Source organism: Rhinolophus sinicus, chromosome 16 (genome assembly GCF_057876585.1).
Source record: "Rhinolophus sinicus isolate RSI-liver-muscle chromosome 16, RSI-T2T, whole genome shotgun sequence".
Taxonomy (NCBI): domain Eukaryota; kingdom Metazoa; phylum Chordata; class Mammalia; order Chiroptera; family Rhinolophidae; genus Rhinolophus; species Rhinolophus sinicus.
Window position 1 is genome coordinate 116,662,920 of NC_142516.1, and position 13,302 is coordinate 116,676,221.

General features: G+C 38.6%; 1 protein-coding gene across 3 annotated transcripts in view; it reads left to right on the forward strand.

Annotated features, from left to right (window-relative positions):
- The window catches only part of SNX25 (sorting nexin 25), a 99,751-nt gene extending 88,468 nt beyond the window's left edge, over positions 1–11,283 (forward strand). For 2 of the 3 annotated variants that reach the window (XM_019736070.3, XM_019736071.3), the window contains exons 14-19: positions 534–698; positions 2,555–2,672; positions 6,358–6,424; positions 9,369–9,550; positions 10,055–10,155; positions 10,683–11,283. In XM_019736070.3, coding sequence (XP_019591629.2) covers positions 534–698; positions 2,555–2,672; positions 6,358–6,424; positions 9,369–9,550; positions 10,055–10,155; positions 10,683–10,763 — 714 coding nt within the window. In that variant the 3' untranslated portion in view covers positions 10,764–11,283. Of the gene's footprint in view, positions 1–533; positions 699–2,554; positions 2,673–6,357; positions 6,425–9,368; positions 9,551–10,054; positions 10,156–10,682 lie in introns of those variants that run through there. The other variant, XM_019736072.3, reaches the window with a different exon arrangement.
- The last annotated feature ends 2,019 nt before the right edge of the window (positions 11,284–13,302 follow it).

Below are 13,302 nucleotides of genomic sequence, written 5' to 3' on the forward strand. Positions count from 1 at the left end.
TGTAATGATGTAAACAAGCTCTACTTGGAAGATGGCAGCAGAGTGAAATAAAACTATTACCTGGCAGGCAGTGCCACCATGTGACAACTCAGAGTTCGTTTTTCAGCTGATGTACAAAATCTGAATGTAGCCATAAAAGGGTGGTCGAGTGGTATCGTTGTGTAATGTGCAAATATGTAAATTGTTCAAGCACAAATGAGTGGCAGTTTCGGAATCGGTGGTCTCTGCATCTGTGAGCTGTGTGCAAAGTAAGAATTCTTTGTTGCACTGACCAGTGCAAGCCAGCGTGAGTTCTGTTGTCTGCACAGTATCTCCTATATACAGAATGATGAGGGAACTCCACCCCACCAGAGACGATGGGTTGCCATCACGATCACTGGGAATTGGTCTAATATATTTTATTTCAGCAGGAAAGGGAAGTGGTTTTAGGTTCAGAATTATAATGAAAGTAAATTCCCTTGGTTGCCTGGGCTCGGGGCTCCCGCAGCAGACGTGTTCCCATATCGGAGTACTTAATCCTCTTCCTTCCACAGAATTTGCTTTCAGATGAAAAGCTATATCAGAGCGAAGCACTTTATGCCTTTTTGAGCCCTTCTCCTGACTACCTCAAGGTTATTGATGTGCAGGGGAAAAAACCCACTTTTTCATTATCCTCATTTTTGGAAAGACTTCCTCGTGACTTCTTCTCGCATCAGGAGGTGAGTTGTCTAAAGGTGGTACCATTTAATGGACATAGTGAAGCTCAGGTCTTTTCGAAGGCCGTGTGCAGTAACAGATACTTGCTGAAAGCACGCTACTGATGGGGAAAAGGCAGAGACAGCCATTTTCAGTTACTGTCGCTGTCATGTCTCGGACATCTACGTGTGGTCCCCTACAAGTCACTTGGAAGCCTTAAGATACAGAAGTGAAAGGATTAAGGATAACAAGGTAGTTGAGTGACATGTGGAAGGGAAGTTCTTAGGCGCCCCTGTACACAAGGCGGACAAGACAGTCCCTGGGGAAGGGGCCGTCATTATGGAGGAGCTGGAGTTTGTACTGAAGGAGGGGAGGCTGTGTTGGCAGGACAGTCAGCGGGTCGTTGGGCTACAGGGGAGGGTTTCTGCGGCGGGCGATCAGGCAGAGAGTAGAAGGGGCCAAGGACCTGCCAGCCTGAGGAGCTGAGACTTTCTTCTCAGGGAGTGGAAAGCCATGGAATATTTTGAAGCAGGATGAATCTAGCAGTGATATGTTGGGGAAAAGGAATGAAATGGAGACTGCAGACGTTTGCCATCTTATACTCTGGACGTCAGGCTGCCCTCCAGAGTACGCTCCTAACTCACATTTAGGCCACTGAAGCCCCTTGTTTGGCTCTCCAGAGAATCGCACGAGACCATTTCCGAAATTTGACGTCTCCCTAGTTCATTGCCAAATGCCCCTGCCTCTTCACCAGGATTGCTTTAATAAGTTTGAACAGAAGGAACTGACGACGAAAAGGAGTGGGCTGTGTTACTGCATTCTGAGCTGGCAGGAGAAATCAGTGTATAGCACAGAGCATATCTACACCAGCATTCAGGCCTGTTTGTAAACCCGCCTCCCTCCCAAGCGTCTCGCCCACCTCTTCCCTTCGTGGCCACACGTGTAATGTCTGGCTACCTCCAATAACTCCCATGTGTTCCCAAACCCTTAGAATTTACATTCTGGCTCAGTCTCTCTGTGAAATTATTCTCTGAAGGTGAGTGCCAGTGGCTTCCCCTCAGTCTTCACCTTCTTCTACCTTTTGCGGCATTTGATGTCGCTGGACTTCCTGCAAAGCTGAGAAGTTTTAGAGAACTCCTCCTGCCTTTGACTTCTCAGTCCTTCCTTCTGCTCAGCCAGTCCCCCAACGTCCTGTCAATGCAGGACCGTTTCCTCTCTGCGCAGCACGTTAGCGGGAACTTTCTCAGCTGTCCCCCCATTGCCTAGTGCTTGCACCTTTACCACAGCAGAGCACCTGCTTGTAGACACAGCTACGGGGTATTTGTCAGCCTCCCAGAGAGCCGTGGCCCCTGGAAGTCCGGATCCACACCACCCTCGTTGGCATTAGCCTGGCGCCTGGCATAGAATGAGTTTCGAACTGAAACTTGCTGATATGCAGATCCGGAAATGAGACTAGCTGAAGTACAGAATAAAAGCTTGAATCAGAGCTTTAAAAATAACTAAATTACTTTAAAATATACATGTTTTTAAAAACAGTGAATTCAAAATCATTTGAGTTAAAATCCCCTTAGCATTTAAAACTCAAAATGGTTAGAAAACTATTTTTGTTGTCTCCTAATGCACTCCTTGTTAATACAGTGACAGAAGTTTTTCAAAATTACTTTAAACCTTGTATAAGGCTTTAAGATCATGTTTTTCCCTGAGGTTCGATACATCTTGCCTTCTATATTGAAAACGCATAAATATCTGCATGTAGGAAAGTTGGGGAATTATGTAAGGTTGAAATATGAGCACATAGTTTGGAATTTACACGAAGGAGAACCACTTTACCAACTTTCAGGTAAACAACCTGCTTCCTATTATTTTTCGATACCCCCAGGAGGAGATAGAGGAGGACAGCGACCTGTCAGATTATGGTGATGATGTGGACGGGAGGAAAGACGCCTTGGCTGAACCATGTTTCATGTTGATTGGGGAGATTTTTGAACTCCGAGGAAGTAAGCCTCTTTGTTATTACTTAGTGGTATTTTCAGTTAAGTGGTTATACCCACACACATTTAATATCCCTTTATTCCTGAATCAGGTATGTATTTATATTCATTCATTCATTTAGCAACTACTTCTAAGTGCCAACCAGATACTATGGTAGGTTCTGAGGATACAACCCTAAGAGATATCATCTCTGTACTCATGGATTATGGTCCTGATTTGTCCCACACCACATTCCTCTGAATAGAGAAAGGGAGAATGCTGTGAACTCCTTTTTATGTGACTTAGCCTAGTCTCGTTGCTTTATCACCAGAAGGTATGAAGAGTTTTGCATAGCAGATGAAGCGCCCTGCTGTTAAAGGTGAGGTTGGGTGTTATTGAGGTAGTATTCTGGCCAGGCACGCAGAAATGCCTCAGCCCTGCTTTTCAACCACCTTTCTTTCCCTAGTTATCCTTGGAGGGGTGGGGGAATTCTGTCCCCTAGGGGACACTTGGCAATACATATCTGGAAACATTTTTGGTTTTCACAACTTGGGATGGTGCTACTGGCATCCAGTAGGTAGGCGCCAGGGACGCTGCCAAACTTCCTACAATCCGCAGGTGAGCCCCTCATGACAAAGACAGCCTTTCCCAAATGACAGTAGTACCCAGGTTGAGAACTCTTACCCTAGTCATTCTTGAGGGAGATGTACTTAGAAGAAACATGGTCAAAAATACACAGGTGCCTTTCTCCTGAAGCCAGTACTTGATTGAGTGAAAGGGCAAACTGTACGACTTGGCTTAGTCTTGAGTCCTGGATAGGACTCTGCTCACCCACACCTTCCACAGCCCGCAACACTCTTAAGTCGTGAGACCAGTATACTTGGTCATACCTGGGGCCACTGCGCTAGCTAGAGATATGGTGGTGCCTCCAGGCCCAGCCAACCACCCAGAGAGGAAGCACATGAGAGGAGCAAGCGTTCACAAGGCATAATAATGCCACCAACTAGTAAAAAGTTGCCCTGTGACTATCCTGGGCTGTGTCCACTCATATTAGCATCTTTTCCCCTGGGGCAAAGGCGGTGGGCCAGGAGTCGGTCTTAATAGGAAGTGCAGCTTCCCTCAACATGTTACTTAAAGAATTATTAGCAGATGAAGAAATTTCAAGTGCTCTTATAAACTCAAGCATGTCTGTGTGTCTTTTAATCCTCATTATCTACTACAATGCCTGAACCATAGTAGGTGATCAATAAAATGTCTGGGTGCGTGCACTGAGGAATGAATAGGCGAGAAAAGTTTAAGTGCTGGAATTATTTTGGTCATTGAACTGTTTCTTTAACTAAGCCGAAGCTAAAACAATCAGCAGACACTTTGGGAGCATATGCTTTTGAGACAGTTCTATAGGGGAAACAAAAATATATCGGATGTAGATTCTTCCTTAAGTGAATTTACCATATAAGGGTTCCAAAAATGTAACTCACATTAAGCAATGGATAAAAGCAAAAATGTAACTCACAATTCAATTTGAAACTACAAGCAGAAATTTATATATAAAGATGTTCCCTTTAGCAGAATTTCAATAATAAAAAATTGGAACTGAGCTAAACTTCAGAACTGGGGGATAGTTAAATTTAAGAAATATCCATATGAGAGAGTCTTATCCACATATTAAAGATCCTTTCAGATGAAAAAGCTATAGCTATTCCATAGTTTAGACACTTTTAAGATAAATACTGGTGTTCGGCTTGGTTCAGCACAGGCAGAACACACTCGTGTTCCACCCTAACTCTGACTCTTCCTCTGTGAAATCCAGCCCATTAAATTGTGAAGCCTCCCAATTTCCCATAGAGTTGATAAAAATGAGGAAACACCATCTTACCCTTTTGTCAGTGTGTGTTCTTTGCGGTAAAGAGGTTAAGACTTGTGGTGGAGGTGGCAGAGCCATTTAGGGCACACGTGGGGCTCAAAATCCTATCTTTGCAACATGCATTTCCTCCATCACATGCCTGTTCAGAAGCATATTTAGTTTTGCTAGTGACATTTCAGAAGGGAAAAAAAAGAACATTTTAATGAGATGTGATATCTTTGCCATCAGCAAAATCTAGTATTGCTGCAGCTGCCTCTGTGGCTTTGAACAAATGAGTCCTTGGAAGGAGTAATGGGGCTTTGTATGTGGGGTGGGCAAGGAGAGGAAAAAGTAGTAGAGTAAGGAGGTATCAGTGATGGGAGAGAATTTGGAGCACAGCCATTTTTGGTTCCTGCTCTAGTTCAGTGTACAAAATGGGACCGGTAATAATATAGCCCTTTAAAAAATGTATAACCAGTCCCTCCGGTGACAGGCATTCTTTCGAGAATTGCACATGTCCTCAGACCCTCTGGGTGTGAGCTAACCCTCTCTTGCCCTACAAAGGCAGAGTGAAGTTATCAGCACTGACAGATATGCTCCTCAAGCCTAAATGCCAGCCTCAAATGAACAAATCTGCAAGCTGGCAGCGTGCTCTGAATTCCATAAAAAATTTAAGGCACTTTTAAGGTATGGGCCCAACTCTAAAACTTGACTCTTGAAAGATTTAACAACACTAACTTGACATTTAGACCCACTTAAAAAGTTAGAAGTGACCTTAGGATGTTTTAAAGTCTAGTACCAAGTCTATGGGAATTGTTGATTTTTGTTTGTGTGTCTTCCCTTTACGGAGGTGTTTGACAATTTCTTCCTTTAGGTTTTCTTACTGGTGCGGGAACCATGAAATCTTGGCACCCTTATAGTCAAGTCTGAATTCCTCATTTGCTCATGTGTCAGTAGCTAAACACATCAGTGAATGCAGGTGAATACATAAGTGGAAAATTGGGTTTAGATTCCAATTCGCAGTTCTAAAACATCCTCACCACATTTCTTTGTCCTCTTTTGGTTTATATTCATATTCTATACCTGTAAAAATGTGTCTCCAAGTTAATGATAAAAGTTTAGATCTGTAGACCCCTTCACAACGCTCTTTCACACAAAATACTGACAACTGTCAGAGCAAAAGAGGCACATGTTAATACTGTTCCTTTGCAGGTGAAGAAACCGAGGCCCAGAGAAGGTAACTTATGCCCAGCTCTAGGCAGCGAGCAGACAGGGAAGTACTGAATTCACATCCCCCTCAGGAGCCTGGCTCTTTGAGGTTCACCTTTCCTCCCCCAAAGCCATGAAGTATATAAAAGCACACGATGATCTACAAACTGCTATTCAAGCGGGAGCAGTTAGGCCCCATCAATTCATTAATATTTCAAAATATTTGTCAACAATTGACTACACATCTCTCATTCAGAGGAATGTGTTAGAAAACTGGTTTCAACAAGCCAGACAGAAATCTAAAATGGGAATTGTACTGTACTGTCTGCTAAGTGGAAAACAGATATGTTGTCAGTAACCCAGGCACAGACATGAAGGAAAGTATTATTTTCACTTGCTAGCTCAGCTGTTGCTTAAGCATTAAAAAGCAGTAAAAAACTCTCAGCTCTCATCTTACCAGTTTCTTGGTAGCAAATGAAAGTTTAGTCAGAAGAATTTTCTTGGGCAGAAGTTTGCTAACCTAGACCCAAATTCTGCAGATGTCATAGCCGTCAGTAAATCAGATTGTGTTAAGTGGTAAGATTTATGCTTTCGCAGCTATGAAAATGTCATAATTGTGGTATCCTGTGATAATACTTTTCCTCTGGCTTATATTTTAGTGTTTAAATGGGTGAGAAGAACATTAATTGCTCTTGTTCAGGTCACTTTTGGAAGAACCATCAACAAGTGAGTTGCACAAAATTAATATTTGAATTCATGCCTACTCTGCCTTAACAGTCAAATTAACCTGTGGTGTAATTGCCAGGGATCCCTCTTAACTGAAGGTATTTTGCTTTCTCTTCTTGTTTCTGATTCTAAGATTGGATAGGGATACAGATTTCTGATAGAATTTTTCCCACAGAATGCATGGTGGACTAAAAGCTTGGGCTAGTTCCACCCTTCTGGTTGATAAGGGTCAGAAGATTCCATCTGTAAAATTCTCCTTTGATTCTGATAACTGGTTTGAGTATCTTGGGGACAGTGTTTTTATGTCACATGATAGAAATGAGGTTAAGGCTTAGACTTTAAGCCAAATGGAAGTATAATGAGCCTCACGTGGTAGCTATTTACTTGGAGGGAAATGCAAACCATATGTACAAAGGGTGCCAAAAAAATTTATATACATTTTAAGAAAGGAAAAGGCTGTATTAAAACTGTAATACTCAAAATTTACTGATAACAAAAGATGAATGTAAGTCATGTGTGTACGTTTTTTGGCACCCCCGGTATTTTTTAGCGTTGAGTAACATTAAAATGGTAATTCTTTTTGTTAGTTAATATCCAGGTATCCATCAGGGGTGTGTGTGTATGTATCAGGTAGCACTATTATAAGCCATTATATTCTAATATTACATTATCCATATACTTAAAACTTTAATTCCATACCCAGTATTCATCAGGAGATAAAGATGACTTTCTTGCACAATAAAAATGCAAGCCAACTGCTAAAAATAAGGGGGGGAGAATCACTTTTTTGTACAGCAGCTATGTTTTAAGATGAAATTAATCAGATTTTTCCAAATGAAAGACTAATTTAATTGTCAAACATAGATACAAGGTTAATGTGATAGTTTTGCCATATAAATCTTACAAATTTTTATGGGAAACAAAACATGTTATCTTTTTATTCATTAGCAAATAGACATATTTGCTTATTATCATAACAAAAGTTTACTTCTATTTATTTCTAAGATTTGAAAAAAAAATGGTGTTAGTGATTTCTTTGAGTTAATATCAAGGACTTTTGTTTTAATCAGGAAAATGGCCTGTTTAACATAGTTTTAATCTAGGGCAAACCTCTTAACCTTCGTATTGACAGACCTTGAATAAAGAGATTTCCAGAATGGCCCTATTTTTCTCAGTACTCCACAGACTTGCTAATTTATTTTCTTTTCAGTTTCAGCAGATCATTCATACTTTCCTTGCTCCTGTTTATGATATTAGCTGTTAATTATAAAATGAGCAGCTGCAGTTTGTGAGTGGTGAATACACTTGGCAGTTATTTTCACGGGGCTGGAGGAGAGGAATCATATAAAGAATTATCAGGCTGTACGTTTCAATGGGCTTTTGACCAGGGAGAGGAATTAGGGAGCTCGCCCAGCCCTTTGCTTTTTTGCATTTAGCAGATGATGATACATCATAAAAACAAGCAGCAGTGCAATATGTGCCTCCTGCCTTATACCGACTATAATGCCACATAATAGAATTGCTTCAAAGCTTCCTATGGTTTTGCTAATAGAAGGTCAGACCTAAACTCATAGAAAATACTTAGGTGATGGCCTTTGGTAAGAGTCATTTACATAATTTTAAGTTGCAAATTGACATTTCTTACTTCATTTCTTCATGTAATGCCAGTGAGTATCCTGAAAGCAAGACTTACAGAAAACACAAGGTGGCTGCCTTTTGATGTAGATTTTTCTTAGGTGGGCAGGCAGATTGGCAGGTTCTCTCTTAAAACGTAAGTCCCATTAAATTAATAAAATTTTTTTTTTGTCTAGATATGAATTTCACAGTTCTAAGTAATATGGGAAGTATCTTAGGAGACATGCAGTTACAAACAGAATTAACATAGTTTTGATTCACAGAGTTTAGACTTCAGTAGTGACTGGTCACTGTGCAGAGTACTCGGCTTAAAACATTTATTTCAGATACTATTTCTAAAAACCTTACATTGTCCCTTTAAAAATATGCTTAGGGCATCAGAGTCTTAAAGGGCTTTTAAATTTATTATTATTCATGAATTGAACTTGAAATTTCAGGTCTTTCTGTTACTAACAGTCTAAAATGAACCCTTTCCCCTTTTCAACAATGAGACTTCCTGCTTCCAACCTCACAACAACTGTTGGGCTCTTGGAACTATGCTTACTGGTCTCTTGACAGCAGAAATCCTATAGTTGATTAGAATTTGACTGATAACTAATGAAATAGGGTTGTGTGGAAGACCTGGGTAATCAGATAAAAGCCATTTATTTATAACTGCAAGTCAAATGTCTGCCCAGTTTGCATTCCCATGGAAATTTGCAATGGCTAGACAGCAGTGTATGTTTTCAGCCCTTCACTTTGTGGTGAGAAGGGTAGTCTTTTTTCCTTTGCTTTGTGAGCATGTGAGATGTGACGCCTGGGTCAGAGGACTCTGCCCAGCATTATCTGCCATAGCAGCAACAGGAGAAAGCTAGGGAAATAGCTTGGTTTTTCTCCCAGGACTTCAGGAGGGTTTTTCAGACCACTTCTAACAGTCTTTCAATGGATTTATATTTTCTGTTGATAACACTTCCTGGAAAAATTCGTATATTAAGTACTGTGCACAGTTAGAGTAGTTGCAAGCTTCAAACAAATCAGTCAGTCTCCTCTCAGTTCTTGTCTTTACAGATTGAAAGAGACTGCATGGCAAATATTAAATTTTTGGAGAAGTCAATACCAATGAAAATGTAAGCTCCAGGAATGAATGGTGATTCAGTATTACCAAAATAAAAAAATGACTTTCAGAGCCAGGGTTTAAAAATACAATTCCTAGTTTATTAATCTTTTAGACCAGGCTGTATCTTAACCTACCCATTGTTAAAAAACCTTTTGAGAATAGAGTATAATATTTGTTAAAAACCTCATCCAAGAAATATTTTTCTCTTAAAAGACAAATTCGGGACACAGTAAACTGGATTTTCAGTGAGCAGATGTTGGTTTACTACATCAACGTTTTCCGGGATGCTTTTTGGCCAAATGGGAAATTGGCACCACCAACCAAAATCAGAAGTAAAGAAGAAAGTCAGGAAACAAAACAGAGAGCTCAGCAGAAGCTACTTGAAAACATTCCAGGTGAGGCCTGAGTTCTGATCTTGAAAAAGTACCAAGATAAAAAAAGGGAATATTAGCCCTATTAAGGCTTTTTTCATTTTTATTTCTCAGGAAATACTATTTACAGTGAAAAGAAAAAGATCACACTTTTTTCCTTTTAAATCATGTCTTGCCCCTTGCTAAGAAATTATACTGATTATCTTAATAAGAACAGTACTAGTTATAATCCTTTCTTTTAACTAGAAGAATGTTTTAGAACAGATAGTAAATTTTGTGCTTTAAAAATCCTAACGTACAGTGTTTTGAGAGCTTAATTTTTAATTGGGTAGCAATGTATTTAAAATTGTGGTTTGTATAAATGCCTTATGTTGAAAAATTCTGAATAAACTTATTTTCTCTTCAAACGTTTGAAAAAACTGATCATTCATATTCCTCATGCCTCGGTGTCTTTATTGTGTATGTATCATGTAATATGCAGTATGCACTTTATCAATAACAGCACAGAATATAAACTTAATTTTCCAGATACTCTTCAGAGCCTTGTTGGACAGCAAAATGCCCGTCATGGTATAATAAAAATATTCAATGCACTGCAAGAAACAAGAGCCAATAAGCATCTGTTATATGTGAGTAATTTCAAGCCTACCAGAGGGTTAACTATGTCTTTAATTTTACGTTTCTATTCACAATGAGGGTAGATTTTAATTCTTTATATTCCTAATCATTCTTACTACTTGTAACTCTGAACCCATTTTCTCTACTTCATTTCTGTTTGTTCAGTTTGGTGGGGGAAAAAAAAGAAAAAAAAGTACCCTTAGTGGATGCATCATTCTCATTCTCTCATACTATTTGTCTCTCTTAACTTTTGACGTCTAACATTTCTGCATGACTGCTTGGTTTTCTTATTTCAGGAAACTGTTTCCCAGTCATCTGATTAAAGTTAGCAATGTTAAATATTGGTGATGGTTTGATAATTGGTTAACAGACCATGAAATAACTATTAATTCCATTTGTTTGAGAGTAACTTGCTCACCAAGCATAATCTCAAACCTAAAATTGGTCTTGTCTTTTAAACGTAGATATTTGAGTAAACCCTTAGAGAAAAAACACATTTTTCTACTCTTTTTTTTTTCTTTCTTCTGTTTTGGTTCAGGTGCTGATGGAACTGCTGCTAATTGAATTGTGTCCTGAGCTGAGAGCTCATTTAGATCAACTTAGAACTGGTCAAGTTTGAGACTGCACAAACAAACCACCAGAGAAATGTCTGTAATAATAGACATGAAACATTTTCCTCTTTTCCACAGAGGGCTTGACTGAGAACAATATTATTTTAGTTACCTCTCTCTAGTTTTATGTGAAGTAAGCAGAATGGCGGTGGGGGGACTTGACGCTGTAGTAGGCAACAGAAAAAACACTTCTGTTAATAATTGTTTTTTATTTTAATAAGAATATAAATACTTTAAAGTTCAACATAATGATTGAAATACAAATGTTAATATGTGATAAGAACCTAGGAAATATTTTAAATATTTATGGAAACAGTTTTGTTTTAAAATGAAGAACTATGAATATTGTACAGTTAATTTCCTCACTGAGGATTATGAACATTCCTATATTATCTCATGTGTATTGAAAAACATTGTTGTGCGATGCTTTGTGTAAAGTCATTGTGAAAATTTTATTGTCTTTATTTTTACCAAAGATTTCCCATAGTTTAAAGCATTTGAAGCAATAAAATATAAAAATGAATCCTAGAGCTCTATGATGTTTAAGATGTTTATATCTAAAAAAAAAAAAAAAAAAAAAAAAAGAGGTTGAAACACTTCAGGCAGTTCAAATATTTATCAAGTGCGTTTTTTTGCAGAAAACATTGTGCATGTAAGTACTTCAGCAAAGAAATATAAAGTCTGTTGCCTTTCTCCAGACACAGATTTAATATATGAAAAATAAGATATTTAATGTGAATGAGAAGAGCCAAATTCATGCTTGAAATGATGCATTCGGGAGATGGGATGGGAGTTGAACTTTGAAGGATGGGCATGAATGAGATAGGAAAACAGAAAGAGGAGGGAAGTTACTTCAGGGAGTTTGGAGACATGATTGTATCGAGCCTTGTGGACTAGTAAGGGCATTAGGTGAGATCCAGGGTACAGACGTTGTTTTTGTATAAACAGTGGCCCCATTATTAATGGACAACTCAGTCGGTTTTCCTGAGTTTCACCATCTATTATGCTGTGATAATAAAGCACTCTCCCTTCTCTAGCCCCCAAGAATATCAACAGCAAGACAACTGATAGACAGAAATTCAGTTTGAAATCCAGGAAAGAAAAATACTGTATGTATTAAAGTGGTATTGATTATATCATTGATAGATCATACCTGTCAGGTTCTTGATATGAAACATAAGTTCTGAAAGAAATGATTAAAAATTAGGTATCTTTGGTATGCTTGTATTTTCAGCTCTTTGATCCTTTTTTACAAACCAGGGTATTTCACACTTCAGACAACAAACAAGATGGCTGTTCAGACAAGATGGCTTTTCTACATAGGAATGTAGAAAAGACCTTCAGACACAGAAGAGTAGCAGTGTGAAGTCACCAAGCCCCAGAAACTCCTCATAATGCAGTTTCTGGAAATGTCCATCTTATGCATAATTAAACTATAGCTGTTAAGTTTATACTGCAAATGAGAAAAATAAGTATATTGATGCCTATATCTTTAAGATAAATTCTCATCTTTCATGAGATATCTTCTATAAGGAATCTTACTGCAGTTTTGACTTTTTTTGAGAAAAGGTTAATGATCGGGAAGCCTCAACTCACTTCAGTTAAGACTGACCAACTACTCACAGATCGAGGTATACACCATGGTCTGCAGCAGTGGTAGTTTGCAGGAGCTCACCTTTGCCAGAAGCATCAGCTTTATGGTAACTATAGTAAACAGGAATTTTAAATTCTGTGTCGGATTCACTGAAAACATTTAAGCATAGCATGTTACCATATATAACACATGCCAAATTCCTGTGTTTAGGATTTCTTAGACCTGTATTCTAATGGCAGTTTAAAACGTGCTCTTCACTTTGGGATGAGGAAAGATAGCAGATCTGTTAACACTATGCTATTAAAGTCAGCACACACTGATTGGTTAAATTCCTGTTTTAAGATTCTTAAAGAAAGGCTTACGCGGAGCATCTGAGATCTTGCTCCCTGGCATATGTTGTCAGTTTAGCTCAAATAAACTATTATAAAATTTTTTTAAAAAAAAAGGAACTGGATTAAGTGTGGAAAAGAGAATACTGGTTGTGAATTTGGATCTTCCGATGGTTGAAGGAATGTTGGTATACGATGGTATTAAGAGAACGGGAGCAAAGCAAGTGGGCTTGTATCGTAGAAAGGTTAGGATTAAGTTAGCTATTATGATATCTTGCAATGGCTCAACATACTGAAACATGTTGCTGGGGGAGAACAGAGTCTTTAAAAGGGAGTGGTTTTCAGGAATGATTTAAGTGTATACTTTTTAAGAGATTTAAGGGAGAAATATGTGACCAGTTGAGGGAATGTCACAGACCAAAGTCTGTTGAAATTTCTTCCTTTTATATAAAAACAAAATGAAATTTAAGTAATATAAGCAAAACAGAACATAAAACAAAAGCAAAGTAATTTTCTGCCGTGCAGTACTTCTTTAGTGACTACCACGTACATAGTAATTGTGTTTTCCCATTACTAAGATGAGATCTTGTTTAAAGCCACTTTTGGAAAGGATGGTTTTAATTT